The following is a 26656-nucleotide window of genomic DNA, read 5'->3' on the forward strand; positions in this document are numbered from 1 at the left end:
TATTCACAAACAAAATATAAAGGTGAGACAGCAAGAAGTAAAGTCAGTTGAAGTCAAATTAATTGAGATTAAAGAGGATGCATGTATATTTATTCATTTTCACTTTCAAGAGCAGTTGCATAGTTCATATTCTGCACTTTTTGTCTTTTTTGGGTATAGAATCAGTATTGAAAAGTTGTGAACTACATGGAACATATGTCTACCACGCACTGACAGAGATACACCAATCCGATAATGGTATTGGATTTCAGTGCCGATCCAAATTTCAGTTCAGTTAATATTCTGCTTGGACATTTACTTTGATGTATTAAGACTATTTACTGTTCGTAGTGGGCCCAGAACCTCATATAGTGTTTGAATTTTTATTTAGATAAAGCTGTTCTGTGGTTACTTGGGATAAATAACAGCTACTTTACACATTTGGATCAGTTTTTTTTTTTTTTTTTTTTTTTAGGAAATAAATACTCTAAAAGTTCATCTGTTCAAAACTTCGAATAACTGAATCTAATTTTTGTTTTAATTTGTGTTTTCTTTGTTTGAACTGTGTGAAGCATCTTAGTGTGTCAAGAAAAGCACTATATATAAGCATTATAAATTATTATTATCATTATTATGAAAAGCTTTTTTAGTCAAAGACTAAAAACAAAATCCAGATACTCTGTAAAAAAGTGCAATGTGTAACTTTTCTGGTACAGTGTTCAGCTCTAACTTATCTTTATTTACTTAAAGTTATTTTAAGTGCTAAAAAATGTGAACATTTTGTTGTATCCACTTAAAAGCTTGGATAGTGCCTCTTTGATAACATATTATCAATCTTGCAAAGTTACAGACAGAAAAATGTATTCACTATGTCATAGCAGAGCCCACCCATAAACGCTGGTCCTGAACACTACATGGGAAAATTACACACTTCCTTTTAAGATGGGGGCATGTGTCAAAGTTGAGTGTCTGATTACAGGGTAGAATCTACGAGCTAGCCCTTGCCTTTCAGCCAGAAGGATGCGAAAACTTTTCTCATCTCCTTTCTGTTTACCAAATTTACAGACCAGCGCTCCCACACAAAAACACAAACTAAATCAAAACTCACCAAAGCCAGAAACATTACTTTGTTGAAACCATGACCCGTAACCGTGGAGATTGTGTCGCTTGTAACCCAGTAATGCTTTGATGGCTCCTCCCGGATATCATTTTTGCTGGAGGAAAACCTCATTTTCGAGACAAAAAGCTAAGATGCTGTCAGCTTTTCTATTGGCACAAAAGCACCCACATGACTTTAAGTTATGACCACGAACACATTACGCTGGTACAAGCTGTGAAAATGAAAAGTGCATTTGGAGCGAATAAAAGGTCTTGGTGGTTGGTGAGAGCGTGATGAAAGATGTCCACCCTCCTCCTAACTGGTTTGCACCTCTCTTCTAATCTCTGTCCAAAACATCTGCCATCTGTAAGTAATGGGGAAAAGAAACATCTGGAGCTGCCTTGAAACTGCCAGACCCAGCAAAACAAATAACTACTACATCCACTAATGGGAAATGCACATCCCAATATGGTTTGGTTGTGATAGCTTATAAAAGATCTTCTCTGCTTTTGTGAGGGTAGGGCTATCATTTAATGTGCGCAAGGACTTTGGATAAACAATTTGGGAACAGATATGAAACCGAACCTAGTATTATTTAAAGGTTGTGTCCTTGGAGTAACCCTTCTTTAGTTGTGTCAGGAGGAAAATCAGAGAGGCTGCGTGAAATTGAATGACTTTACAAGGGCATCTGCAAAACTGTGTCCTCATTTTCATTTTTCATGAATATTTACCGAAGAAACTGTGTATGTATACTGTAAATAGTAAAGTAAATATTGATTGTATGTGCTGTAATAGCCTATATCTGAATGCAGCCTTTATTCATAACATTAGTTTAGTCAAATATTTAGACAGGCTTTTTAAGTATTTTTACTTTAGTACGTATATTATATTAAAGCACAATCTTCAGGCCTTTATTCGAGTTGGATTTCCAGGGTATATCATAAAATGTACTGCCTGAGGATCTATGTAATATTAGGTCTGTAACTAACTATTATTTTAGTGATTGATTAGTCAGAGATTATATTTTCAATTAGTTGATGAATCAAATTATTAATTTCACTGTAAATTTAGATTTTCAAAACACATTTTTAAAGGTGCAGTGTGTAACTTTTCTGGTGGAGAGTCCATCAAATGCATTTTCCATGGATATGTTATTGATTTGTCTGGAATATTTCACAGTATGGTACTAAACCTTTCTATTTTCATGGAGGCCAAACTAGACCAAGTTACAGGTCAGATCTGTGGAGAGGCAACCTTGGGAACAGTCAGAATGCCTGTTTTTTTAAGGTATTATTTTTGAGCTGTAACACCACCTGTACTTGAAAAAATTAAAGGTTAAATCTATTTAATGTCATACCGTAGAACATTCTAGGCAGAACAATGACATATCCATAGAAACAGGAGGTGAAGGACCCTAAACCAAAAAGTTACACACAAAACCTATTGTGCTTGTGTCTGCTATATAGCTATGACACTCATGGATCATTATGTTATTTATTATTTGCATAAAATAATAATAATTTAAAAAAAAGGTCTGCTTGAACCAAATATAGGTCAAAATATGGTGACTGAAGTCTTCTAATTTGAGAATATTTACAAATAAAGTGTATTATTGGCGAAAATCCACTATTGTTATTCTTTTTGACCTAAACATAATTTATTAATGCCACTGTCTTTTTATAAAATGTGTTTTCATATGTGTTTTGGAGTCTGTATAGTCCAGATAACTATGATTATGATTATCAAAATAGAACTATGATTTTTTTAAGCCCTATGTAATATAATATTATTTAAACTTTTACATAAATGGTCATGTAGAACTGTGCTCAGGTAATTACTAGAAAGACCTGTCCTGAATTCACCTGAATTAAGTGATTTTTTTTTTTTTGTTCGCATAGACCAATTTGTCCACTGCATTTGACCCATCCTTCAGCGCCACTGGGGCAACCCCCAACTTCTTCGTCACAATAACCTTAGCTTTTGCTTATTGTGCATGTTTTGTGTTGATGTTGGATGCCTAGTACTGGTTTGCCTAAGCACAATAATGGCCTTTTTCTGTCAGAAATTACTGTGAAAATGCCAGGATAAAAAAAACCAACAAAAAACCCCGATTCCATGTTAGACTTGTTATCAAATGCCCTTCCACCATACAGCAGCAAACACCTCATGCTGCCTAAACAGATCTGGACAAAGTCTACACTGATTCAATCACACAGTGTGGATGAAGGAGGGTGGGGGCAGGGCAGCGGAGAGGAAGAGGAGGAGATGAAGGGTCTATACTTACCATCACAATCCCTCCAGATTGTTCCACCGTACACATGCTCATGATGGGTGCCATGCCGATGGTAGTGCCCTGAAAATAGACCCCACTGCACAGGGCAAAGGTCATGGAAAAATAAGAAAACCAGTGTTATATGAGATCATACTCAAGACTTCTCATAATTATAGCAGATCAGGTGTGTTTTAAAAGGCATTTTTTCAAAATCCACAGTAGGAATGTCTAAATACTGTGAAATTGCAATTAGTCTCCTGTGTCTGGTAATATGACAGATCACCCAAGTGTGAAATTTTAGACCTGGGTTTTCAATAACAGCACCATTAATCATGCATTCTACAGCAATATTAACATAACTGTCTTGTGCTATATAGGAATGCCAATAAACTGATTCTCAATGTTTACAATATAACTGAAAAAAGTGATATTGTTATCCGTAGTACTTTTAGTACTTTACAAAGTTGTTTAATACTGGTAAAACCATACACTTGCTGTGACATTGCCTGTTATTGTTGAAAGCCCTATTATTTCCTTCTAAAGTAACGTTCAGGTCTTTACAGTCATGTGAGAATAGCTTCAAACCAGAGTAATATTTACAGTGCACAGTACAGGAACAGAATGGGCATATATTGGACTGCAGTAATAGGGACAAAGCCCCAGGGCCTGTCCTGTTGCCCTCTACAACACAATGTAAACATAGAGAGCTTGCAGTTTCCAAAGTTATGTGCTGCAAATGCATTTCCTGATAGAGTTATTTCAGTGCAGTACTCTCAGATGGCCTGTAAATATAACAGGGCATATAGGAGCTCATGTGGTGTGTGCTTCATGAAGTTTCTATCTTTAATATATGCTCCTTTAATGTGATTTACTTTGAAACTTCTTTTAATTTAATTTAGTGCTTACCCTAATGGACACTCGTGATTTCTAAACAATACATCACAGTTTGAAGGGCCAGACACAAGCAACACCACATAAATTAACATATCTATGATGTTATATGGATAATGCAAACATAATAAGATCAGATATACTGGAGTGAAGCCCTAAATACAGAATATGCTTTCAGTCAACATACTGACATCTATAAAGCTACAGGATGTAACTTTTATGGTATGATACTCCTGCTTGTATCCATGGAGATTATAATGCTTTGCCTGAAATGTTCTGCATAAGACTGAATTTACTTAGCTTAACTTGAATACAAGTATACCATCCATACCGACATGGATCATCTTGCTAGGAATGGGGCCACCACTCCATGGATCTGGAGTGGGAGTGTCCCCTGCTTGCTTCCATGTCTCCAAATGCAATTACATCTCCATGGAGACAGGCTGGTGGCAGACCATTCATCAGAAAAATTACATAGTGCACCTTTAACTGCCTCATGATACCTGTTTTGCTACTCTTGTACAGTACTAGAAAAATATCATCTACCTTTAAATCTTATTTTTAGATTTTTGTTTTAGATTAGTTAAATAAAATCATTCAAATTTGATGTTTTTATTACTCATGGCAGAACACATTAGTAGTTTGACTTCTTCATACTTCAAAACTTGGCATTTATATAAACCATATCATATCTTCACCATCTTGCCCATATCTCCCCCACCTGATGAGCTGTGCGTTGTCATGAGGCCTCTGTGGCAGGAGCTTGACTTTCCTCCAGTCTAGGAACTCATGCAGAGTGGTGAAGGGATCCTGGGTGATGGGACATTTATCAGCATCGCTCCACACCTCCAGACCCACCAGAGCCACACGGATGTTCAGGGCCCGGTAGAACTATAGGGAGGCAGACACAGAGAAGCAGAGGTAAACATCATCTCACCTCTCACTTAGTCCTGGTTCAACTTTATCTACTCGTGTTAAGGATGAAATGGTGTGATGTTTGGAGGATATTGCATGTTAACCTTGAAGAAATATATGGCAGGGTTAAGGCGTGACTGCATCAGTGTTTGGTGGTTAGTGGAGAAATTGCTAGCACAATTAGGAATATTATTATATGCGTGAAAGAGACAATACCATACATATAGTTCAGGGGTGTCAATTTTTTTTTCAATATTTCAACATTTTCAGATGAGAGGGCCATAGAAAGGTGTCAATACAGTGAGTCAGAGTCAGTCAGATTGGTTCATTTTACACAGCTTTGATAGCAGAACTCGTGTGCCATTAATAATGTTTGGAAAAGTAATTCTGATGCATTGTGATGGTATTAAAACTATAGTGATATACTTTTAACGGAAAAATATGAAACAGATGCTTTGGAGTAATTAAAGGTGCAACCTTTCTGTAAAAAAGATGTCACTTTATATAGAATCTAACCCTAACTCTGGAGTCATCCACAGTGTGGCATAAAAAAACAAATCTCTCTCAGATTGAGACACAATTAATAAATTGTACTGATCTGACATGATAACTTGACCTGGTAACATCTCCTGCTTGTTTCTATGGAGACAGTTACATTTAATGCATTACTAAGGAATATTCTAGACAAGAAATAACTGTGGAGACAAGAAAGTTACATAGTGAATCTTCAAATCAGTCTTTTTAAGTAAAAAAGTTGTAAAAAATTCTAATACATTTCAAACTTTGATTATCTTTGAATGTTTGTTTACTTGTGGAAGTTTTAAGTACTTTTAATTAGTGTCTATTAAATACGTATATTGTAAAGAATGTTACTAATTATTGAGTTTTTGTTTTTTTTTGTTAAGTCTGAGATGCTTTAATCGCAAATGAGGGAGAAACATAGTTGGTAATCAAGAATGAAGATCACTTGAAAACCACTTCCAAGATCACACAGCAAATTGAGATGGAGTGTCCTATTGCAGTGGTGTTACTGGTCAATTAGTTTGATTACATCAGAAGATTCAATTAAAATATTATGGCATTCATGGTTGAAGAGTTCAAGCTTAAATCTTTATCTCAATTTACATCAATAAACCACATAACTTGGCATTTTAATCATTATGAGCTCATCATTAGTTGCATAATATTTCACCAGAAAAAGCCTTCTCCATTATCAGTTACCCATGCTCCCTTTCACCCCCCGATTCCCCTCTTGCACCTGCTACTTGTGTGTCCACATACACAGCCCTGGGACTGCTTGTGAGGGGCCTAAAAGCAGCTGTTTTAGTGGGACATGAATCCATCACACAACTGGGGCTATTAATCTCGTCTGGCAGCCATATTTCTATTTTAAAAAGTGATTTATCCCTCCTGTGCGATGGGGAAGAGGAGCTTGTACCTTGTCTACATAATTGGCTATCTCCACCAGTCGTTGCTTCACTCTCTCCACATCTTTCCCTTGCTTCTGAAACTGAAAAAAAGAGCAAAAATTATTAACAGTCATCCCAAATTGAACATTTCAGTCAAGCGTAAAATCAAAATAGCTTCTTTGCCGTTGTCTTCTATGAAAATATTTACAGCGGGTGCATTTAGTGAGTGCGCTGGGCCAGACTGTCAAGCTGTGACCATCTGGATGTGGACAAATCTCCCAGTGTTACAGTGACGAATGGCAGGGCCATGGGGAGCAAGTCTATTGGCAGATTTGGCAACGGGGGAAAAGCTCCGGCTCTAAACTGGAGTAAAAGTGGTGACCTTCTGTTCACACCCCGCTGGGAGTTCAGCCAAAATGCATTTTTAACAGGACCTTGTACTGCAAAACAATTGATCTAAATTATGTGGGTACGAGAGGTGATTTGCATTTGCATAGAAAGGTTCAGAGTATTGAAGTAAATATCAATGTGTGCTGTGTTGTAATAGTTCACAAAGAAGTTTAAGTAATTCCTTGGTCAAATAAAACCATAGCAGCCAATTAGGAACAAACATAAAACGCATCATGTTGGATGAATGGAAGGAGAAGGTGGTCATCTGAACATTGTTTTTGCAATCAAGATGTTTCGACATAAAAACAAATGATGATGTTAGCTAGTAAACAACGGCAGCTTCACTCTAAAACTCCTCCATTTGGGGCTGGACTTAGTTAACTCAGAGGAGTAGAAAGTCTAGGGTCTTGGATGAGAGATCACTGGGAATACCAAGTGCCACAATCATTGTGTCTTTAGGCAAGGCACTGCACCCACATTGCTTAGTATGAACGTTGTTTGCGTGTGAGTGAGTGAGGTGGTCAGAAGGGCTGATGGCAGAGATTGCCTTGCTTCTGTCAGTCTGCCCCAGGGCTGCTGTGGCTACAATAGTAACTTACCACCACTGAGTGTGGAGTCAATAAATAATGCTCTGTAAAGCGCTTTGGGTGTCTTGAAAGTGCTACATAAATCCAATGATTAGTTGATTAGTTAGTGTCTCAAGCCAGTACCATCAAATGGAAAATGGCTTCTGGATGGGAGCCAAAACATCTTAACTGCAAAAACATGTCCAGAGGACCACTGCTGAAACCGTCTCTACATTGAACCAGTCCAGAATAAATGGGGTCTTAAAAGTTCATTTCGGTATCCAATCCAACAATAATCCTAAAAAATCTAGATTTGGGTCAACTGGATTTTTGTGTGTGATCCATTTATTTTGATATGTTTCAGGGTCAATATGGTGATATGATTTAGTAGAATTTTACACATACAGTACTAAATTAAACATCACTACAAACTAAAGATTTGATTAACTGATGCTTCCTGAAGAAGCAATCAGGTTGACTAGTAAGTCCAGTTGTTTTTTGTTTAATTTGCTTACATTAAAGATTTGATTGTAAATGTTATGGCTACCATATTGTTCAGGTAAGTATATCCACAAATCTTATAAATAACCACTTTATTGGCATCACTATATGGCATTTACACAGAATGAGCTGAGTGCACATCTGGTACTATAATGTCTGTATGTATCTGGTCTATATGAAAGATGTAAAGAGCTGTGGATCTGGCAACATCTGTGTTCTCACTTATAACAGTGTGCTCCATCACTCAAACTTTCACAGTGAAATAGATAGGGAGCCAGGTGCATTTGTCTTCTGGAGAAAGGATAATACTTGCTTTTTCAAGTCAGAGATCTATCACAAAATTTTTCAAACTATATTTAATCTTTTGAAAGACATTAATTTCCTGGTAAAAGGTAACTTTATTTTTTGAGACATTTCTCCTTTTGGGTTGCCACAAGAAAGACTTGGTGATTTGCATATTTTAGTTTTTTTTTATGTCTCTCATGTTTCGGTCTGTATTGACCATATCTCAGCTTATCTAAATTTATCAAGACAAAAAAGACAAAAAATATGCGGATACTGAAACTGAGATATCGAATGAAAATTAAATATTTCTGAACTTTTATTACAATGTTTAAAGGTCTTATATTACACAAAATGGCTTTTTGTGAGCTTTACGCCATGTTATAATGTTGTTAACTCACCAAAAGCATACCTGGAGTTTTGTTTTGTTTCATTCACACGTTTAAATAATCCTTTAATAATAATCGTCTGTCTATATCTCCAAAGCTCAAAATGTTTTTTTCTACCTTGTGATGTCATTATGTTATAGTTTTCAAGTTAACAGCTACCTTTACGTTGAGGCCAGCAGAGCAATTCAAAACACAACTCCGGGTATGTTTTTGAGGAGGAAACAACAGTATAACAGATCACAAAATAGCGTAATATGGGCCCTTTAAATTACGATTTGAATCTGCAACCCTCTAGTCACATGACAATACTAGATATGACCTCTGTTGAATTCTCACAGATCTTCCCAGACATAAAAACCTTATGACACGGCTTCTCTATCCACTCGTCCGTTTCCTGTTTCCTGAACGCTGGGCTGGGAGAATCATTTGGAGCTCTTCCTGTCTGTGCCATTAGACCACACTGTAGGTCGCACAGTGACCTAATTCCCTGCGGTCCCTGGGGAGCCTTTCTCTGTTACTGCAGCTTATCCAGACTCTTCCCCAGCTCTCTCTGTGTGGATGTCACGTGATCTGCTGTGAGCTGGAGACATTTGTCATATCATGGACACTCCTGCTCACCAACTGCACCAGACTACAGAGGGACAGAGGAGTTCATTCTCTAAGAGGCTCTTACAGCTTTGCTCAAACAGTGAGATACAGAACTACATTCATAACATACTCCATATCAGGCCTGTTGACAGAAATTTGGGGACCCAGGGCAAGAAGCATCACATGGGCCCCTTTCTAATATAATTAATAGGAAAAGGGTCAAATTGTAGGACCCCAAAACCCTGGAGCCTGGGACAACAGATTTATATAATTATGCCTTGTTTATAACACCAATCTCTTGCTATTTTTGTGACATATTTAGAAAGTATTATTGGTCATTGTTATTATAATATATTGTGATATGTGATCCACTGTGTCCAAATAATTCCGCTTGTGGATCAATAAAGTTTGTCTAAATCTAAGTTCAGTCACTTCACATACAACAGTTCATAGGAGCGTTACCTCTCTGTTGTCAGCCACAATGATCAGCTCCACGTACTTGGTGGTTTTCTGGGCGTGACGTTTGTGCTGAAGGGAAGCAAAAAGATTAGATTACAAAGTACAAACAAAATAAGTCAAATCTAAACTTTAAAAAATGGATGTACTACATTGCACTAAAATACAGGATCAGTTCATTTGTTATGATCCACGCAAACTATATTGTTTACATGTCTCGAAGGTGTCAATAGTTATAGTTGAAATTAAACATGATAACTTGATGACACTGACTTACCAGATGTTGATGTACTGTTTTTGAAAATAAAAAAATAAAACATCTTAATATAAAAAAAAAAAAAAAACACTCACAGAAAATTACAAAGTGCCATAAAATAATTTAGTTTTTTTCCTTCTATAAATACCTAAAAGAAAAAAATATAAATATCAACATTTCAATACAAATTTACTAGGAAAATCAGTATTAAATAAAAACTGATCAACATAACAAATGTTTTTGAGTTATAAACGACTAAACAGGTCTGTTTCTTAGAGACAGATCACTATAACAATTTGATCACAATTCATGTACACTTTGGATTTTTCTAGTCACTCAAAAGAAGAATCTGCCCCTTCTGAATGCTCACGCTTTACTGTGATTGGTTGAATCCAGCTGCCACTGACTCAGAACCTTACAGAGCCTCATGAATAAGAAAAGAGGGTGGGTCTGTGTCTGACCAGCTGCATTAATAGAGACATAGAGAATCACAATCTGATGACATCAACAAAAATGCAAACAGTCAAAGAATTGAAATTTAGAATATGTGAATATATATGAATATATTTATTTTTATTAACATTTTGTTTTGGAATCCAAAGTTCTCCACAATTTGCCACAATTCCCAGATCAGTTAAAGGTCCTATATTACACAAAACTGATTCTTAAATAAATTTTAAATCATGTTAAATATTGTTACCTCGTACAAAAACTACCCAGTTATGTTTTTTGTTTCATTTACATGTTTCAGTAATCCTGGTTTATTTGTCTATCTACATCTCCAAAGCTCAAAATGCAGTTATCAGCTATGCCTTTTTATTCATAAGAGATTGGCAACTCCAGTGCTGACATTATCTAAATGATTGTAGTGGAGGTGTATTGAGTTTGAAAACACAGTGGAGCACTTCTTGTATTACCACATCACAAGATGGAACAGAGTGTTTTCAGTCTGAGAGAAGAACTAAGCCTAAATATGCAGGGTTTGTGTGTTAAATATGTTTGAATGAAACAGAACTCTAGGTATGTTTTTGCAGAGGAGACAGCATTATAACATAGATCATAAAATAGTGCAATATAGGCCCTTTAAATTACCTCTTCCATGCTGTGACATCTTATAACAAATTCCATCTGCATGTGTCCTATAAAACATATGCACTTTAATGTGATTATTCTGGCTGAAACCTGAACATGCCAAAGTCATACAAGGTAAAGTGTTGAATTCCCCCTGTCCCCCGCTGTATCTCCTCCATCTCCTCTGAACATAAAACTGCGAGGTCATTACAAAGTGCACGCCTGTAAGTCTTCCTACCTGACATAAATTGAGTTTGGTTAATGTTGGGTACTAGGGGCCAGATGGATAGCACACCTGTTCCATACAAATTACAGCCAAACCTTCTGCTTCCACCTTCCCATTTGGGCTCAGAACACACATAAAACCAGCCAATGGCACCACCTTTAGGAAGTTATCCAAACCGGGAGCCACGCCAAACGCTAATCTTTAGTCAAAAGCCATTTGTATTTCATCAAATTTACTCGTGGATGTCCCCCAAACCAAATGTAGCAATTACGTAAACGGAAACATATCACAAAGATGAATTGAGGTGCATTTTGAAAGATGCTCTCTGCTGGAAGTAAAACTATAATCTCACCCTAGAGTGGAAGGATTGGAAGGGGTTTGCGATGGGGTCCGGGGGTGGAGAGGAGGACATATTGGACACATTGTAGAGGTGACCACAGGACCCAGCAGACAGCGTGAGCTCCTCTCCTCTGTAGATGAAGTGGTCTGAGGTGTGGGGGCCCGGCGCAGGCTCAATGATAAATGTTCTGTTCTGAAGTGAGATGAAGCCCCTGCACATAACACAAGAGCGAGGCTGAGAAACAGAGTGCTACACCACAAGTAATGTCCTCTTGTCTGAGAGGGAGGATGTGTCTGTATAAAGATAGATCACTTTTTATCAAGAGCAACACTTTTATATGTACTTCTTTTATATGCTATTTTACTGTATTTTACTGTGCGTAGCATGCACTCTTATTGTTTTATAAAAGTACTACAATCACAACTTAACCTGGGTTATCAGTGCCCTTATACAGAGGACACCTACAAGTTTTTCTCATTCTAAGTTTATGGATAGATCATGTCTCATGTGAAAGCTCAAAATTGACTCACTGAGCTGCAGTGGCTGCACTGGCACTGATTCATGCAGTAGCTGGGGTTTAGGTAGTGAGGAGTCAGACCAGAGAGAGGCGTTTTAAGGTTTACACTGTGTGCATAATACTTAGGCAAGCTGTATTTATGAGAATTAATTTTATAATTGAACAACTACAGTGCTCTTGGTCAGTTCAAAATGTTAATGAACCTCAAACCTGAATATTAGAGAAAATAAAAGTCAAGTTTTGACTTTCTTAGAAAGTCAAAACCTATGTGTGCACAATTATTGGGCAACTATTAATGTGCAGAAAATATATGCAACTAAATGAAAAATTAACATTTTCCATTCTCACTTGTTTTTTCATCTGTCAGAATAGTGAACAACTCAAAATTTACAAATAAACATTTCTGACATTAAAAAAATAAAAAAATAAATAAAAATCTGTGGCCAATATAACCACCCTTCTCCTCACTAATGGTCATAAGCCTTCCGTTCATGAAGTCTGTCAGTTTCTTGATCTGTTGACGATCAACTTTTTGTACAGCAGCAACCACAGCCTCCCAGACACTGTTCAGAGAGGTGAACTGTTTTCCTTCACCGTAAATCTCCCATTTAAGGAGGAGAGGGTCAACAAGTTCTCAATAGGCTTTAGGTCAGGAGATTATGGCATTATTTTTTTCATCTTTAAGGACTTTACTGGCTAGCCATGGAATAGAGTACTTTGATTCATGTGACCGAACATTGTCCTGCATAAAAATCATGTTTCTCTTGAAAGACGCAGACTTTTTCCTGTACTACTGATTGAAGAAAGTGTCTTCTAAAAACTGGCAGCAAGTTTTAGAATTAATTTGGAGTCCATCTTCAACCGGAAAAGATCCAACAAGCTCATCTTTAATAATACCAGCCCATACCAGTATCCCACCTCCACTTTGCTGGAGTCGAAGTGGAGCTCTGTGCCCATTACTGATCCAGCCACGGGCCCTTCCATCTCGTTCGTCAAGAGTCACTCTCGCCTCATCAGTACATAAAACCTTTGAAAAATCGGTCTTCAGATATTTCTTGGCCCAGTCCTTGATGTTTCAGTTTATGTTTCTTGTTTCTTGTCAGTGGTGGATGGGTTTCAGCCTTCTTTACCTTGGCCATGTCTCTGAGCACTGAACACCTTGTACTTCTGGGCCCTCCAGGTAGGTTGCAGTTCTGAAAATATGACAGCCTAGAGGATAATGGGTTCCTGGAAGGTTTATGTTTGATTCTTCTCAAAACACATTTCTTGCTACAAAACGTTTGATGGTTCTGTGATCACAGCACAAAATCTTTGCAATTTTAAGAGTGCTGCATCCCTCTGAATGTCTTTTTACATTTTTTTTATTTTTATTTTTTATTTTTTTTACTTTTCAGAGTCAGTTAAATCTCTTTTTTTTGCCCCATTTTGCCTGAGGAAAAAAGCTGCCTAATAATTCTACACACCTTGATATAGGATGTTGATCTCTTTAGGCCACACACTCCCTCGTTAGACAAATACACATCACCAGATATGCTTAAATCCAATAAAAATTCAAGTCTATACAGCTTGGAGTTGGAGAATATGCATAAAAATCATGATACAGTCAAAGTACTCACTTCCCTACTAATTGTGCACACACTGTAAACAAACTGGATTTTGCCATTAAAACTGGCAACCCAAATGAGAGACTCGTGTGAGGCTCAGTCTGTGTTTTGATTGTATAATTGTCTTAAAAAATCCAAAAATTCTAATAAAAACAGCATGGCAATCATATCCTGTGTTTTTGTTATTAATAATCAGCTATAATTTCATATTTGATTCAAACATGCCTACTTTGTTTGTGGATGTAAACATGTACAAATCGGATACCGATTTTACTGAACGAACAGAACAATAACAAAACTTCAAATATATACTTTAGGTTAGGGGTCTCCAACCATTTTCCCACAGTGAGCTACTTTTACAAAACAAAAATTGAGAGAGCTACTACAGTTAGTGGTTGCAAGAAATCAAGTCTACAAGTACATAAGAGCAACGGCTAGCTTTAGATGCCTATAACACATAAACCATTTTGTAAAACTGATCTATGAATGAGTCTAAACACATGTCCAATATTATTTGTGTACTTGTGCACCTAAAGCATACAATTACAATGGTACACAGGTATGTGATTAATCAGACTTTAGTATTAAGTGTCATATGTATACTTCATAAATTCTTTGGGGAGCTACATAATTGTAGTTAGGAGGTCTTCTTTACATTTCATATGTATAAGACCATATAACAGCATACTTTCACATTATAAGTTTATGCTTTCCACATCTGTTGCAAATGCCTGGTTAATTGAGTGTGGAGAGCAGAGTGTCCTGAAGTCCCTTATCTTTCAATATTTCTGGTCATTAGCACCATCTCGATGCCAATTACTTGCACAAGAGGAGCAAAGTTATTTACCAGCTCCCTCTGTGGACATGGCCAATGAGGTGTGACATTTTCCTTGTTTCCTGTGGGCGTCCAGCGGCACATACCAACTATCAGATGACACTCTTAGAGCTCTTAAGACAGACAGGCTGCTGCTCAGAATGACTTGAGTAAACATAAACAGTGGGGAGGTACACAGCAGTTAAAGGCCAGTGCTGAGATGCCTCTTGAATAGCAATCCTCACCGAAGAAGACCCGAGCAAACGCTAACGGTGACATCTGAGTCCGTCTGGCCCTGCACCTCTCCATGATAGTAGCAGTTATTCTACAAAACAATCACAAATAAGAACATGTGAGAATTATTTGTTAATACACAGATCACCTCCCCCACAAGTTGCACTACATTTGCAATACAATTCTGATCAATAAATAAACAGAGAAAACAAAAGGTTATAGAACATTGAATTTAAAGGTGCTATATGTCAAAAATTTGGACTCACTCTGTCATTTTATGTTTTTTCTACAGTATATGTTCACTGCTTTCTACATTTGATACAGAATAGGTCAAATATATGAACTAAGATATATGGAATAATGTAGAAAAGAAAAAAAAAAGTTAACTAAATAATAAATATTTTTCGACAAAGCAAAGGGTGACTAATATGAGGATCTGGTAATAAAATATTTAAACTAATATTTAGTAGTTACTAGTACATACTAGTACATACACAAGACGGTATATGGAATTATGTTGCAAATAATTCCATATACCGTCTTGTGTATGTACTAGTAAATAATATGTAGTAGGTAATAAACATGTAATAAAAAATAAAAATAAAAAAAAAAATTGAATGAGATGGTGTCCAAAATTTGACTGGTGTATGTATGTAATTTTACACATAATGTCCAGTTAACACAAATTAAAACACCAATTTGAAAGTTCACAATTAGTAAATCACATTATGCCCTAAGCATACAAACAACAAAATCTCTAAAACGTGTTAACCCTGTAGATTAAACTGCTATAAACATATTCTCAAACGTGATTTTTGTCAGTCCAGCAGTTCATATTTTTGTCTTCTCTCAAATGTTGACGCTCCAAGTGAGTTTAAAATATGCACTGTGAACTGAAGCATAATTCGAAAACACATTATCTAAAGATTCATTCTCATTAAATCAATTTTCAAGGAGGACAAACTGATGCTACGTGCATATTTCAAAATAAGTGCCCTTCCTGAGACAAAATAGTACATTCAAACTCAAAGGTGAATTCAAATTTGGTTACACGTAGTATTCAGTTTGCTAATCTCACAACATGCTTTGTATTAAAACTGTGCTGAGAATTTTGGCATTGGTCTGTTAATTTTTTTTAATGAATTTTCAAAAGGCTCCCTCCATTCAACTACTTATTTAGACTTCTATGCTCTATTATTCATCCACCTCTTTTTATCCTTTGAACAGTTACTAAAATCTAAAACCATAAAAGACTAGACAAGAATGGAAAAAAGTCATCTGAATGGAAAATGGTATTAACATGGTAACAGTTTTTTCTACAGCTCTCTGGAAGAACAAAAAAGGAGGACATCTTAAGAGCTATATTAAAATAGCTTCACTTATTGTTGAGGACCACTCCAAAGCACTCAACAGCAAAAGAAAAAGGCATTTCACCTGGAAAAAAACATTAGTCGCTCGGTTCAACTTGACCTAAATTTACCCAAATGGAAATTGATTCTAATCAGACCACCTTCTGCACCTTAAAATGGCCTATATTACACTATTTTCTGATCTATGTTGTAATTTTGCTTCTTTATCAAAAACATGAAGTTGTGTTTTGTTTCATTCACACGTTTAACACCCACCCCTGCATATTTAGACTGTGTTTTTCTCTTAAACGGAAAACACTCTGTTCCACGTTGTGATGTCATGTGGAAATACAGGAAGTGCTCCACTGTTTTAAACTCCATACACCTTCACTAGAATCATTTGGATAATTTCAGACGTGGAACTGCCCATCTCTACTGTAGAAAAGGTAAAAGGTTGCCGTTAACTTGAAAACTACCACAACGTGACATCAAAAGATGAGCAGTTTGAGCTTTGGAAATGTAGACAGGAATAATAAAGGATTACTCAAACATGTGTGAATGAAGCAAAACACAACTCCAGGTATGTTTTTAATGAGGCAAAAACATTCTAACATAGTGTAAAGCTCACAAGAGTCAATTTTGGACCTTTAATGGTAGTACAATAAAATATTTAGATGCTCAGGGCCTGTCTTGAGGTCTAAACAGAAGAGTAAAGATTAAAGGCACCAGGGTTAATTGTACTCAGGGGTAAGACTCAAAGCTATTAAAAGTAGTGTTTGGAATAGAAACGTTAATATTCTCAGAGTGGGAGTACAAACAGTTAAATGAGCATGTGGCTGATTAAAGCAGAGCCCAGGAGATGCTGCAGGTGCACAGCGTTTAATACGGAGATTACACCAGTGACAGAGAGAGGCAGGAGGAGATGTTTTCACAAATTAAAGGCAACTAGGGGAATCTGGAGACTTATTATGTTGTAATATAATATGTTTTAGGGAGCTGTCATGCTGTATCCAAGCCTCAATGACTTACCCAAGCAACTGTGGTCTTAAAGCAAACTACCTAACTGATTATGGTCAGTAATAGTGTTCTTAAAGGTGCATTATGTAACTTTTCAGGAGATAGCGCTGCTTGTCTCCATGGATGTGTGATTGCTTTGGCTAGTACATGGCACAAAATTGGACTCTTGTGAGGTTTAAGCCATGATATAATGCTCTTACCTCCTCAAAAACATACCTGAGTTGTGAGTTGTGTTTTGTTTCATTCACACATGTCTGAGTAATCCTTCATTATCAGTCTGTTATCTACATCTCCAAAGCTCAAAAGCACCTTGTAATGTCAGGAAGTGGTAGTTTTCAAGTTAACAACTACCTTTTACCTTTTGTTTAGTAAAAATTCCAGAGCTAAACACAGTGGGGCATTTCCTGTATTATCACATGTCATCACAACGGGGTGAAATGGAGTGTTTTCAGTTTGAGAGAAGAACTTAGGTTAAATATGCAGTATTTGACATGTGTGAATGGAACAAAACACAATTCCGAGATAAAAAAAAAAAAAAAAACTTAATATGAACCCTTTAAATTGATCTATCTTGTATGTTTTAATACTATGACAAAAATGCATTCTTTTGCGGTTAGCCGGGTTGCATCTCTACAGATCTCACTTGCAACTTGGCATGGTGTTGTCACAGGGACAGACTGGATTTTTTGGTTTCTAGCACACATGGGGGAATCCAATTTGGGCAGCATAATGGCATAACTTGTAAATAAACTATTTCAGAGTGCACCTGATGGCTCAATAATTTGTTCTGGAGAGAATGAAATATCCCTGCCATTTTTCGAAGGGCCATAATAAGCCACAAGTGACTCTGAATGTAACTTTAGAAATGGCAAATCCTGTTTAGCCAGATAGTCCTACTCTCAATCATTACTGCATTCAGAAATTGACTTGCAGTGTGTTAGTAATGATTAGACCTGCATTTTTGTATCTTTGTAGAATGTGGAGACAGTTTACTCATATCTTGCTTCATAGCTCTATTACTAAGACTTGACATTATGACATTGTTAAGCACAATATTATTCTGTGACTGGCTTTGGCTTCAACCTGGGAATACAAATGAAATGACTGATATTTCACTGTTTCTGATATATGTTATAATGTTGTTTCCTCATCACAAATATAACTGGAGTTGTGTTTTTTCATTCATACAAATTTAACACACAAGCCCTCCATTTTTAAGCTGAAGAGAAAACATTCTGTTCCACCTTGTCATGTCATGTGGTAATAGAGGATGTGCTTCACTGTGTTTTTAAGCTCCATATATCTTCACTAGAATCATTTGGATGATTTCATCTCTGGAATTGCCAATCTCCATTGAGTTAAAGGTAGCTGTTAACTTGAAAACTACCACTACATGTCATCATAAGGTAGAACAGAACATTCTGAGCTTTGGAGATGCAGACAGACTAATAATGCAGGATTACTCAAACATGTGTGAATGAAAAAAAAAAACAACACAATTCCAGATCATAAAAAGCTCACAAGTCAAACTAGCATAATATAGGATCTTTAAGTGATTTTCAGCACACAATAAAACATCTATCAGAAGTGTTGACATTTGATAGTGTGACTTTGGGGGTGATAAAAAAGTCCGCACAATAGAAAGACTATATCCAGGATGTCATGTGATTGCTTATTCTGCAGAAATGACATCAGAAACATTTGAGAATTACACGTTTCAAACAGCTCACGTGTTTGAGCTCAGAGCTAAAACAAGTGGAAGTACCAAAATCCTGATTATCACCCTGTATGTAAACTGCTGCTTATCAACAAGTAGGTCACAGGCTCTACGCCAGTCACAACAGCTTAGGGAGTTAGTCAAAAATAGGCCTGACACAATAATTATAATATCGATTTATCATAGTATGTAAAAGCAGAAGCAAGATATTTTGGAGCTCAGTATTTATCTGTGTACATTTTTTTTACAATCGTGGGAAGATTTTAGCCGTTTTAATGTAATAAGATATGATTTGAGCTGCAGAAGATAGAATAAATAACTTCTATGGATAGTTATGGGTTCATTATGTTATTTATTTGTTGGTAATGATACTGTAAATTTAAAAACTAGTTTAGTGGGAGTGCTTCGTGTCAGAGATATAAACTAGTTTCATTATTATCGTGATATTTCTCTTTATCAATATATTGTGACAGGCTTAGTCAAAAACAGCATTATCCTTAACCTTTTCAGCTCAAAAGTCTACAAACGTTATAAAGAAAAAGTGTCTCCTCCTTGGGCCATTCTGAACGCGTGGGTTTTTACAGCCTGACTGCCCGGGTGCCACTGTAGGTCGAGTTGCCCATAAATGTCAAAAGCGCTGGAGTTGGCACCGTACCGTAAAGTTGTGAGCGCCCGTGACTGCGCTTCCATCCGCCCCGTAATGTGTCTCTGTGTAATGACTCGCGAACAGTCCCCTAAGAAGAGAGAGAGAAACAGATGAAACAAGATATCCAAAAGGACTTTTTATGTAGCAGTATTAGACATTTCAGGGTGTTTTTTTGAATGATTACACTGTAAAAAGATCATTTATGTGAGTTAAAGGTGCATTGTGTACATTTTCTGGTAGGGGATATGCCACAAGCTTGTTTCCTTAGAGATATATTTGCTTTGCCTGAGAGGTTTCAAAGTATGGCATTAAACTCACTTATGTTGCATTTATTCAATTACAGAAAAACAGGCATTCCTACAGTAAGTGAACTCACCTCTCCACAGATCTGACCTTTAACTTGGACTAGTGGCATTGTGGCCTTGTCTCCATGGAAATAGATATGTTTAATGCCATATTGTGGGACATTCTAGACAAAGTAATAACAGCTCCATGAAGAAAAGCAGGCAATGGACTCTCCAGTACATAGTGGTACATTTAAAGTGGCGTGAAATTAGAATATGAATCTTTATTTAAGTCAGTATTTTTTGTCTCAATGTATTTCAGATTGGTTCATGTAGTGTATATTTTCCTCTATTTTAATATAGTTTTTAGAAAATGTAGAGAGTAATTTGATTAGAAAAAAATCGGATGGAAGGTCTGCCACCGGCTTGTCTCTTTGAAGATATTACTGCTTTGCCACAATATGGAATTTAAGCTTACTATCTCCACTGAGGCAGCAAGTTACAAGCTAGATCTGTGGAGAGGCAACCCTGCTGACAATAAGCATCTATATTCTCTACTTTTTGCAGTGTAGTTGATTGCAGTCCTTACATCTCTCTGGCATTCCAATAGATGGAGAGAGAATCCCTGCTGAGGTAATTATTTTGGGCATGTATGCAGGGTATATTTGTGTGGGGGAGGTATATTTGAGATGTGGTGCTGTATTTTTTGCTCCTCGGGACGTGAGCAGATGGACATGTGAACCCCACCCAGAGCCCCCACAGAGGAACGACAGGAACACCCATCCTCCACAGCTGGAAATTCACTGTGACACTGGACGGAAGGATCCAAGAGAGAGGGGGAGAGAGAGAGTGAGAGAGAGGTTGAGGAAGTGAGGGAGGAAGAGAGAGAGAGGAAATGAGAAAGATAGAGAGAGGCAAAGTGAAGGGGAGAAAGAGAGAGAGGAAGAGAGAAAGAGGGAGAGGGAGTGAGAGCAGCAGAGAGGGGGCGAGAAAGAGAATGGGTGAGGGAGAGAGAAAGACAGATTGGAAGTGAGACAGAGAGGGAGAGAGAACTTGACAACACAAATAAGAAAACTACTTTGAGCTCTGTATGTGACATACTTCTGAGGTGCTGTTGTGTTGATGGATGTAAAATGAGATATTATACTGAGGGATGGATGATAAGGAATTATATCACATTTTCTACTATAAGATAAGTAGACAGACTTAGCCATTCATTATTGATTGCAAAGTAAAGCAGTTTATGGCCTCTCCTTTCCCATTAAAACCTGTTTCCACCATCTATGCATGACAACTCAAACGTCAGGTAATGCTTGTGTCTGGAGCTTGGAAGTGATTAACATTAAAAATATTCATGAGCTTAGATTTATAATTGTGCCATTATGCATGTCCAATATTACAGATTTGTGTTGTTCCACTAAACCAAGCTGAAATTAGAAAAACTCTTTTCAGAGCTACACAAATATAGAAATATATAGAAAAACGGTTTTGCTCCCAACTGTGAGTGAACAAGTGTACCTTTTATTTTAATTTATTATTATTATTATTTAATTAATAATATTTTTGATTAACATTATTTTTAATTGAAAATGTTATGAATTGCCCAGTCCTATGCATAGGAAACAAAAAAAATAAATCTAACTGACCAACAAACTTGTAAAAACAACCCTCACAAACTACCTGTATGCAAACACTGCGTTGCTCTGTATCTGTCAGACCCGTCAGATTCACACATTGCTAAAGCTGCTATACCAACAACAAAACAACAGGGTAAAAACAAACACTGGGAGAGGACTAATTGTGTGTCTTGGGATTCACAACTGAACCTTTGACCTCAGGAAGTACAACAAACAAAATAAATATTGGAACACAAGCAACAAAGGGCAGGATTTATCAAACTGAAAAATAACATGTATATTTCATAGTGAGTTGCGTGTGATTTACTATTGGGAAATGTGAAATGTAAATGAGAGTAGTGGGAGAAAAAACTGGTGGCCCTGTGTGTGCTGCTGCTCCTGCTGTTGGTTAATGTGCCAAATGTTATGAATATGTTTTTTGTTTTTTAAATGTTGATATAAATTAAAGGTCCTATATTATTCAAAACTGTCTTGTGAGCTTTAAGCCGTTAGAATGTTGTTGCCTCCTCTAAAACATACTTTGGCCCCCTCAACATTAGTACATATTCGAATCGTTTACGTTGCGGATGCAGTGTTCGTCCACACTAATCCAATTGAAAACAGCTCCAGAGACGGCACGATCTGGTGCTGCCAGCTCCCACGAATTCATCTGAGTATGGATCTGATCTGGCACTGTGTGGACGCCTGAAAACACTGATACGCTGATGTAGGTCTATGCACCTTGAAGTAGCTAATTCACCTCCAAAACGCTAAAAGGCTATCATATATTCATATATATGGTCTATGCGTACAATCTGCAGACATATAATCTCTGAAAAGTTTCACATGAACCATCTCCAACGCGATAGAAGCACAGAACAGACTTACCATTAGCTGAACACCCCTGTCACAGAAAGAACACATATAATCCACTGAGTTGTGTCCTTAATCCAACAGAAGCTGAACTGCATCAGTGCACAATAGCGAACTGTTTTTTGAGTGTTCAGTTTATGCAAATGAGCCATGCAGTTTTAAGTTTTGTTTCTGTAAAACATAAACATATCTGCTCAAAGCTGTGTGGATAAGGAAGGATTGCGGAAACAGAAACGACGTGTGTGGATGCAGATCGGTGATACGCGGATTCGTTTCATTGTAAAGGGGGTCTTAGAGTGAGTTGTGTTTTTTTCATTCACACATGTTTGAGTAACACTAGTCTGTCTACATCTCAAAAGCTTAAAATGCTCTGGTCCACCTCATGACGTCATGAAGCGGTAGTTTTCAAGTTAACAGCTACTCTTTAACTTTTGTTCAATACAGATTGGACATTTCAGGGATGAAATTATCCAAATGAGTCTAGTGAAGGTGTACAGAGTTTAAAAACATAGTGGAGCACTTCCTATTGCCACATGACATCACAAGGTGGAACATTTCAGTTTGACAGAAGAACTCAGACTAAACATGCAGGGTTTGTGAGTTAGACTGTGTGAATGAAACAAAACACAAGTCTATGTATGTTTTTGATGAGGAAACATAACATAGATTGGAAAATATTGTAATATTTTCCATAATATGTTCATCTGTAGTCACCTACATTTTTGCATATTCATTCAGTGCTAAATCTGCACTGTATTCTAATACACTTTTAACATGTTTTATCCCAAAGTTAATTTTTTGACCTGATTTAAATCTATGAATGGCAACAGCAGATGTAGTCCGGGTCAACCCAAAGCAGCCAAACTTAATATAATGTGAAAAATGTTGTCAATTTTCCCCAATCATGATGAAAAACAACATATTTGAGCCTTAACTAAGATTTGTGACCCATTTAAACAGGGATCAGTCCTCATCAGTGTGGGCATCTCTGCTCTATCTCCCTCCATTAAATACATATTATCACTTTAATGTTCTTTATCATGCCATTAGCTCAGAATAACCCCAATCTGATAAGCAGGCAGTAATCACTTCAGTTTAGGGTTGTGCATTAAAATGGTCATCATAGTCATACACAATTTAAACACAGCAAAAAAGAATCCATCTTGTTTTGAATGGTTATTAAGAAAATGTAGGTCAGTTCTTTTTTGAAGAAGAGGATAATTTGGAATTAGTCAGAAATGTTTTTAAAAATCCCTAAATATAGAACAACAAATTCAAAACGACCTATACTAAAAAAAAAAATCATGTATTTGGGCCAAATTTGTCTTGCCGCTGCACAAAAATCCACTGCATTCTGTCTGAATCTAATCATAAAGTATTTTTTGTCCAAGTATCAGGAAATTGCAGTTAGCATGCTAGTTGTTGTTAGCTTTGCTAGTTGTTGTTAGCTTTATCATGATGTCAAAACTACGCTTCAGTTTCTGAAAGTGTGCAAAAACACTTATTAACTAATCATAGTGAATAATTAGGATGCTCTGAATTCATAAGGCAAGTGAGTAAAAACTTTGGACCATTGCAAACAGCTAAAAATGAACTAGTTGTGTTTCTAACATTTTTAAGAGAGTAAAAATCAGTTACAGTGCCTTTAAAGGGGCCATATTACTGTATTTTTTCTGCTTTGTTATAATGTTGTTTCCTCATCAAAAACATACGTGTTGTGTATTGTTTCATTCACACATGTTTAACACATTAACACTGCATATTTAGTTACTTAGTTCTTCTCTCAAACAGAAAACACTGTGTTGTATTGTATTTGTATTTATTGTATTTATTTGACCTCCAGTCCAGTCTTCCTGAAGTCAATGACCTATGTTGCATGTTTTCTGGGTTAATGGGGAAAATGGGTGTGCCTGTAGGAAAGCCACCCAGTCACAGGAGAACATGCAAACTCCACACAGAAAGGCCCAGGTGACATGAGGATCAAACCTGGAACCCGGTAATATCATTATAATATGGCTAAAAGGTCACAAGAATCAACTTTGCGTAATATAGGATCTAAGTTAACGCTAAGAAATTGTATTCATATTTTGGGCATAATACAGCTGGGTCAATGTCTGGTTCTATTTTAACATTTTGGATAAAGTTCCTTGCAGCCACTTCTGCGTCACAGAGGGCATTTCAGCTTTGCGTTTTTACATGATAGACTGTAGCCTGTAATCAACTGTTTGGCTTGGGTACACAGGCTTTACAAGGCCATGAATATTTACTATGTTTTGGACTGCCTCTCCCTCTCTCCTTCTCTCCTCCCTCCATCCCTTTCTCCCAGCTTGTTACATTTGAACTCCATCATATTGGCCTGAGTTTTGTGCATCCCAAAGTGACCCCGTTGGTGATCTGAAGCGCAGTATTTTCATTAACCTTTTCTCAAAAACAAGAGACTGGTTCTTTCCACTTTTGAGTTTTTGTAGGAGCGTGTTTCTTGCTCGAATTGGCCATTTTCATCAGTCAGTCCTGGATGCTTTTTAGTCATGCCATTTCTCCTGAATATGTAGTAATGTTCCGTTCCTTTCTGAGAGGCAGATAAAACCTTTTCATTATTCTTATTTTTGTTGCAAATAGCATGCAGCCAATCAAATGCTCTTTCCACTGCAGTGAGGAAGGAGATTGCCTGAGATCACTAAGAAGTAGTAGTAGTTCCAAAAGGACCTATAACATTTGGCAATTTTTGTTCTTTTTCTTATTTAAAAGGTGTACTTTGTAACTTTTTAGGTTTGTCTCATAGACTGTAGGCTATATAAATGGACAAGGCCAACTCGCTAGCCACTGCATTCCAAACAGAAAGTGAGCATGGGCTCCATCACCTTTGGCTCCAATAAGCTTTCTATTGAAAAACTGTTGCCCCTCTCTTTGTAACTGCTGGTGTCAGGTTCGTCATATTGGGCTTAAAATGTCCATATTAACCTGCTCTACGTGATGTTTTTATTTTGCTATTTTGTCTGTGACTCAAGATATGAACATTAATAGCACACGAATCAGGCACCTTCCCTTAGTCCACTGTAAAAAACACTCATAAGTGTATAGTTTTTTTCTCGGAAGACAAATTCTGTTCCACCTTGTGAGGTCATGAAGATGTAGTTTTCAAGTTAACAGCTACCTTTTGCCTTAGCTTGTTCAGAAGAGATGGGCAGTTCCAGGGCTGAAATTATCCACATGATTCTAATGAAGGTGTATGTAGTAGGGTTGTTGCAATAAACGCACAAATGAATCACCGCAGCACTAAGACGTCCACCGCGGTGCATATTGGACCACTGCGCTCACCGCACGTGACCAACGTGACTCGACCCAGAGTCCTGCATGGGTCCATTTTTGGAGACCCACATTCGACCCGTTACCGCCAGTGCCCATGATAACCCAGGACTAATGTGCGCCCGCGTAGACCGTTGGGGGACCACAGACGAAAGAACTGCACAGAGGTAAACGCAGCCGGCGTCCGATCACGCTTTGTGGACACCTGCTCCGTGTACTCATGCTAGGGGCTCTCTCTCTTAAGTCCACAGGTACTTGACCTGGTGCAGGTCTCTGACCCGACCTGCCACCTTGAGAGCTGGAGTGATGGCAGTGGAAATGTTACATCTCCCATGCTACACACGCTATATCTGCGTGACAACTAAGGTACATGTGTGGAAATACTGTAACTCCGGGGGATGGGGGGTGGGAGAGGGGGTGCGGTATCACAGCATACCGTAGTGTTGAGCTGCTATACCACACCGCAGGAGAAATTCCCTAACCGCAACCGCACTAGTATGTAGTTTAAAACACAGCAGAGCACTTCCTGTATTACCACATAAGATGACAAGGTGGAACAGAGTGTTTGTCTTCCAAGAGAAGAACTCCGCCTGGGTTTGTGTTAAACATGTGTAAATGAAAGGAAAAAAACAAAAAAACAAGTATGTTTCTGATGAGAACATCAACATTATAACATAGATCAGAAAATTGGGTAATATGGGCCCTGTAATAATATAAAACCATGAACAAAATGTTAGCCAAAGTAGTAGAACAACAACTTACAATCAAAAACAACTCTATAAAGTGACAAACCCCACAGAAAACTTGCTGACAAAAAGTCTAGCCTTTCCAATGTGGCGCAGATCTCCTCCAATTGCTTCCGGAGTCAATAAACATCGACTGGAGGGTGCTAAATGTGTGCTGCGAATCATTAGCCACAATCTAACATCTAATTAAAGATTCGTTAATAGCCGCCCAGGTTAATAGTGATGAATGGGGCCCTCTTTAATGGCTCTATAGAAAACAGCATACAGTTAAAGGTCCTATATTACGCAAAATTGTGAGATTTA

General features: G+C 37.3%; 1 protein-coding gene across 1 annotated transcript in view; it reads right to left on the reverse strand.

Annotated features, from left to right (window-relative positions):
* The window catches only part of adam12b (ADAM metallopeptidase domain 12b), a 130263-nt gene that overhangs the window by 50366 nt on the left and 53241 nt on the right, over positions 1-26656 (reverse strand). The window contains exons 4-10 of the mRNA XM_055162631.1: positions 19538-19616; positions 14811-14890; positions 11643-11841; positions 9744-9809; positions 6595-6666; positions 4963-5132; positions 3363-3447 (exon numbers count right to left, since the gene is read on the reverse strand). Of these exons, the coding sequence (XP_055018606.1) occupies positions 3363-3447; positions 4963-5132; positions 6595-6666; positions 9744-9809; positions 11643-11841; positions 14811-14890; positions 19538-19616 (751 nt within the window). The remainder of the gene's footprint in view (positions 1-3362; positions 3448-4962; positions 5133-6594; positions 6667-9743; positions 9810-11642; positions 11842-14810; positions 14891-19537; positions 19617-26656) is intronic.

This window comes from Boleophthalmus pectinirostris, unplaced genomic scaffold (assembly GCF_026225935.1).
Source record: "Boleophthalmus pectinirostris isolate CB_2022bp ecotype Guang Dong unplaced genomic scaffold, ASM2622593v1 HiC_scaffold_5, whole genome shotgun sequence".
NCBI classification, from domain to species: Eukaryota; Metazoa; Chordata; class Actinopteri; order Gobiiformes; family Gobiidae; genus Boleophthalmus; species Boleophthalmus pectinirostris.